The 6,000-nt window shown below is 54.5% G+C and overlaps 1 protein-coding gene across 1 annotated transcript in view; it reads left to right on the top strand.

Moving 5' to 3' along the window:
• The first annotated feature begins 306 nt into the window (after window positions 1–306).
• Window positions 307–6,000, top strand: part of TBC1D10A (TBC1 domain family member 10A) — a 28,571-nt gene continuing 22,877 nt past the window's right edge. Inside the window, exon 1 of the mRNA XM_052654765.1 lies at window positions 307–555. Within this exon, the coding sequence (XP_052510725.1) occupies window positions 347–555 (209 nt within the window). The 5' untranslated portion in view covers window positions 307–346. The remainder of the gene's footprint in view (window positions 556–6,000) is intronic.

The following is a 6,000-nucleotide window of genomic DNA, read 5'->3' as shown; positions in this document are numbered from 1 at the left end:
GCAGGTATACGCCAAGCATAGGCTAATCCGGAAAAGCCCTAAAGCTCTTTCAGGTGAGCTCTCGGTGATTGGCAGCTCGGGGGGAGGGCTTCGGGTGACGGCTGCCCCGCCCCCTCACGTCGGGCCTGTTGGCGCCAGCCTGGGGGAGGTGGGCGGGCCCTGGGGTCCGCGGTACCCATTGGGCGTTGCAGGGAGGAAGCGCCGGGGAAGTCCTAGGGCCCCGCCCCCGGCTTTGCGGCGACCAATGGGCGCGGCGCGTGGGCGGGGCGTCGGCGGCGTCGGCGGAGGTCGGGCGGCTGAGGCGGCTGAGGTGGCCGCTGAAGCTGAGGCGGCGGGCGCGGCCAGGATGGCGAAGAGCCTCGAAGAGAACGGGCCGCGCGCGCCCGCAGCTGAGGGGAGCCTGTCGGGGACCCGGGAGAGCTTGGCCCCGGGCCCCGACGCCGCAGCCGCCGACGAGCTCAGCTCTCTGGGCTCCGACTCAGAGACCAACGGCTTCGCCGAGCGCCGCATCGACAAGTTCGGCTTCATCGTGGGCTCGCAGGGCGCCGAGGGCGCGTGAGTATCGCTGGGGCTCGGAGCCAGGGGACCAGGGGCCGGGGCGGGACCCGCGGCGGCGCCTCGACGCTGACAGAGCCGCTCTCAGGAAGGACAGACACGTCTCCCTCCAACCAGGAACAACAATCCCTTATCTCCTTTGCCCCACCCGCGCCTTCCCCCCCACCCCCACCCCCGGCGGACTGACCCGCCCCTAGGAAGGGCCTAGAGTGGTCTCCTCACCGGGGCACACAGGTCGACTGATACCTTTCCCAACCCCAGCGCTGCCACCCTCGCCTTAGGGCTGGTTGGCTCGGCCAGCTCCTGACGGGCTCACAGGTGGTCTCCCCTCCCCCAACAGCGCGGTGTCCTCCGTATCCCGCCCCCTACAAGACCCACTGACGTCCTTGTCTCAGCAGCCGCCAGCGCCACATCAGGGGGACACCTTAGGCCGACTTCAGAGGGGCGGGCTGCCCTGCCCCCACCGCGCTCGGGCACAGACTGACCCTCCTCTCAAGGCACAGGGACCTCTAGATAGACTGACAACTGGTCACCTTCCTCCCACCTTGGGATAGAGAGTCACTTCCCCTCATGGAAGGGACAGAGAGTGCCCCCCTCCTCCTCAGAGGCAGGTTTCTCCCTGTCACCAGCAACAGGTGGGCAGGCACTGCCCCGTCCCAGTACCTACAGTGGGACGGTACCTCACCTCCAGGACAGACTGTCGAGGCTTTCTCTTCAAACGCAGACTAGAGTGCAGGCAAGGAGACAGCAGGGTCCCCGCTCATAGCCCACCTAGATCTCCCACACCCGGGGCCCCCAGCTGGCAGGCAGAGCAATGTGAGGCAGTGGAGCAGCACCTTCCCTCTAAGCGGGGTGAGCTGAGCAGCCACATTCTGCCCTCAGAGTACTCCCTGAGTCCAGTCCTCACAGGGATCGTATGTATGGGTTGGTGATCCCTTTAGGAAAGATGGACTCCAGAGCCCACTCACATCCCAGCTGTCCTGTCACTTGAGACCAGTGTTCTGCCCGGAACTGACAAGCCTCCCTTGAGATGTACCTCCCCTTCAGTAGAGAGCACCACACAATCACCTGGGAGAGCCTACAGGACTCAGCCATGACCCTATTCCAGAGGGTCCTTCCTCCCCTTCTCTGACCAGCTATGATCGTCTAAGGCTTTTCAGCCTCTCTTATGACTTATGGAAGAGCCTTGACCATCTGAAAGATCCCCACCCTACACAAGCAACCCCATAAAGTTCACTTCTGGGATTTTCCACAGTCCCAAAGCCTCGTATTCACCAGGTCTCCTTCTCATTTGGAAAGTTGGAGAGAAATGCAGGCCCCTCCCCTAAGGAGAGTTCTCTTTTACCCACTGGATCTCTCTCCTCCAGCCTCTTCCCACTTGCTCAGAGCAAGCCAAGCCTAGTCCAGTCCAGAACTCAGAGAACACCCCTTATTCTGATCCTTCACTCTGACTTGAAGCTTTGTCACAGTTCCCCAGGGAGTAGCTTGTGAGAACCCAAAGAGGACTTAGGGTATATTTTTGAATTGAAGAGCAAACACCAGAGATTAGGGTCCTGAGAGGGATGAGTTCTAGAAAAGTGGGAAAGGAGTTACCAGTTGTATTTGTGGGTGCTTGGAAGGAAGAGTTCAGATTTGCTGGTGAATTCTGGGAGATAAAAATTCCTACTTAAAATTCTTACTACATGCTTATCAGGAAGTTAACTAGATCTCAGGGTACAAAGCAGTGTGAAATAGTGGGAAAAGGCCAGATTTAGGAAGAAATCACACTTGCTGGCTGTGTGACCTTGGGCAAGAGCTTGAATCTCTGAGCCTGTTTACTCACTGTAAAGGGCAACAGTAACACCTATTTCCAAGATTACTATAGAGATTAAGTATTCAGAAGTGCCTAGCACAGTGCCTGGTGTAAGCAGTGGCCTAGGAAAATGTTAGTTTCCTTTCTTTGCCTTCTAAGGGTCTGAAAATTGAGGAGAAAATGAGGGCATACCTCTGGTATTTGTGAACAGAGAGCGGCCCCAGTGGGAGTACCTCCCTTTGGCTATAGTCCCCAACCAAACAGCCAGACATCTGTCTTTCCCACCCTCCAACCGCAAACCCGGGCTTTGCAGACGCCCTCTGCATCTTTGGTGTCTATGGGGCTGGGGCTGAGGTGGGATTCCAGGTCTCTTCCTCTCTCCCTGCCTCACTTTCTTGACCCTGTTGGCCACCCTAAAATCTCTGGTGTCTGAAAACTTCGATGTTCCCTGTAGAGTCAATATTATGGTTCAAAAAAAATAGCCAAAAGTAAGTCCTTCTCCAAGGCCATAAGAAAGGAAGTTATGGGAAGTTTCAGAGTGACCGCCCTGAACCCAGTCTTGTGGTTGAGGGCTAAGAGTCCATGTGCTAGCCCAGAGAAGTGAAACATTAGCCCTGATGGTTGCAGTGGAGATGGCCAGGACTCTGGCTCCAGATTAAAGGTCTGTTTCAGCCATCTTGGGCCAAAGGTTGTCTTAAGACAGTTTTGGCAATTGCCAGGGGGTAGTAGGGGTAGGGGAGGAAAGTAGATCAGAAGCTACCTCCTCAGGTGACTGCTTGGTGCCTGTTGTGAGTAGATCATAAAATCATAGACCTATATCCCTCCCATAGAAGGGATCTTAAGAATTTGACCAGTGTAACCCTAACTTCTTAAACGATGAGGAAACTGAAATCACAAAAAGAGAAGAACTTGCTTAAGCTTACACAGTATACCAGTGGCAGAACCAGGTCTTGCAACCAGAGGTTCTAACTCCCAAGTCAGGACAGTTTCCATTGCCTTTCCCACCCATTGATATGGCCTGGTGGCCCCAGCAGTAAACCAAGTCCTGGACAGGTAGAACAGAAGGTCCCTAACAGGTACCTGTGTGCCCTTACCTTCCCTGGCTTAGCTCAGTACTTTTGACTCCCTCAGCAGTGTGAGAGGTCCACAGAGATGGTCCAGCAAGGATAAGACTGTGTTGTCATTACCACTTTGTTACACTTCATTAAACTGATGAGCTTCAGAACTAGGACCAGACCTTTTTTATTTGGCTGCAGCTTGTGGGATCTTGAGTTGGGATTGACCAGGGATTGAACACAGACCCTTGGCAGTTTGGCAGTGAAAGCACGGAGCCCTAACCACTAGACCACCAGGCAATTCCCTGGGACCAGGCTTATTCACTTTGTTCTCAGGCCTGCAGAGAAGTAAATGATCAGTTAACATTTTCTGACACACATTTCAAGTCAGGAAGCTGAAAGCCACCTTAGAGATGGCCGTCATCCTGTGGATAGGTAAACTGAGGCCTAAAGGAAATGATTAACCTCACCTGTTCAGTCAGTTGAGAGCAAAGCCCGGAAGTAAACCCAGAACTCCTGATTCCCAGCCCTAGGCCCTCTTTACTTCCCCTTGTCTGTCTTTTGAGCCTACTCTGCAGGGAACCTTTGTGGGGCCTGAGATGGTCCCTGCCTGCCGTGGAGCAGTAGCCAGTGACGGGGAGAGGCAAGAAAGCAGCCAGCCAGTGAAGGGCCCTGGGGTGGTGTGGGCGCAGACCGAGTGCTGATAGCATTGGCTCCGTCAGCATGGCTGGCAGCTGAGCTGTTTGTTGAAGCCCAGGATGGACCAGAGGAGAAGGAAGAAGGATCTTCAGCAGGGACAGGTGGCCAGAGGACTCTGGGGACAGGAGGAGCAGACCTGTTTGTGGGGAGGGGCTCCCTTTTGGAGTTGTTCAAGAAAGGAAAGAAGGATACCAGTGGATACTAGGTCTCTGGCCTGAGAGGGGTGGGTCCCTGCGTCCCTGCCCTCCCCCTCCCTTTCCTATGTGATTGCCAAGACTGGCCTCTTGAAGCTGGAGTTTCCCACTCAGCTTCACTGTGCACAGTGCTGCAGGCCAGATGAGGTGAGGAGCTGTGCTGTCTGGGATCCCGTGGGTGTTGGCTTCCTGTTAGTGGAGAAATGGATCTGAACTGGGCCCAGGGAGAAACATCTGGAACAGCAGTTCCCCTGTCCCCTGGGCCCTCCACTATTCCTAGTCAGCTGTGACTTTGGAAATCATATAACTGGCTCAGTTGACATCCCTATAGTTTGGTCTCTGCCAGTTATTGTTGGGCCAGGGCCCTCCTAACAGGCCAGGTCCTGCCTCCCTGCTTTCCCACCACCTTCTCCAGTTTGTAAGTTTAGGACATCCTCTTTTCTTGAGCTCTTACAGTTCCCAGGAGAGCCTAGAGCTGGGCGTGGCGTGGTCCCTGGGTGGCCCATCTGGAAAGAGACTATTGCACATGTGGGGCCCTGGTCTATGACTCGGGGCCACACGTCCTTCATTTTCTCTCCTCCTCCTCTTCCTCCAGCTTCAAAGGAAAATCCAGTTTGGTAGCCCTGTGGGTGTTCTGGGGCCTCAGACAAGACTTGACTTGGTGAAGGAGGGGCCAGATCACCAGCTGCTGCCCTGGGAAGGTGCCTGTGTGCCGCCTGCTAGGAAACTCTAAGCTGTGGGAAAGAGATAGAACAGTGGGACCTGCTTGATGTTTTGTATTCCCAGCATCTAGGTTTGAAACAGGACCTTCGGGGGGCCAGTGAGGCCTGGCTCTGGACCAGCCTCCCAGTCTGTTTACACTGAGGGAAGGGAAAGAAGGTGCTCTGTTCGCCCTCACACCTAAGCCTTTGGGCCCAGATGTCTGTGTGACCTTGGACATATTGCTTCACTCTTCTGAGCCTCAGTTTTTCACTGTGAAATGGTTATGATAACACTGATTTTGCAGGATTGCTCTGGGGGTTAAAAGAACTGATGCTTGCAACACTGACAGCACTGAGCCTGACAACACTGTAGCTGCTCAGTGAATGTTCTGCCTCCTCAGAGCGATTGGAGAACCTGGTGGTCCTGTCTTTTCATTTTCTACTTTTCCATCTCTGGATGTGATGATGAGCATCAGTGAGATCCATCCCCTGTGAGCAGGAGTGAACACTAACCCATGATGAACCCTCACTTTCCTCTGATAAGTGTGGTTATCCCATTTTGTAGATGAGTACACTGAAGTTCTGAGAAGAAAGCGCTCAAGGTTTGCCAGCGGGTAAATGGAAGAACTGGGACTAGAACCTGTTTCTTGACACTGAATCCAGTGACTAAGCCTTGCTAAGGTGTAGCAGGTAGGGTGCCAAGTGCTCACCATCCCTGAGGCCCCACACCCAAGACAGGAAGCCTGTGGTTAATATGGGAATATATAGGAAGAAGCAGCCAGCTCCACCCATAGGAGCTCAGAAAGAAGAAGTGGCATTTGATTCAGGCTTTGGAAGGAGCAAGGAAGGGCAATCCGTGGTATGGGAGGGCAAGTGTGTGAAGAAGAGCCAGCTGTTTGAGAAATGTATGCCAAGAGGTGACAGGAAGAATGGGAGGTGGGAGGATGAGGTGAAGCATGGGGAGGGTAGGGAAGTGGATTGGGCAGAGGTGACTGGCCTTGAGT

This window comes from Budorcas taxicolor, chromosome 17 (genome assembly GCF_023091745.1).
Source record: "Budorcas taxicolor isolate Tak-1 chromosome 17, Takin1.1, whole genome shotgun sequence".
NCBI lineage: Eukaryota > Metazoa > Chordata > Mammalia > Artiodactyla > Bovidae > Budorcas > Budorcas taxicolor.
This window is presented reverse-complemented; position numbering and strand designations above follow the sequence as displayed.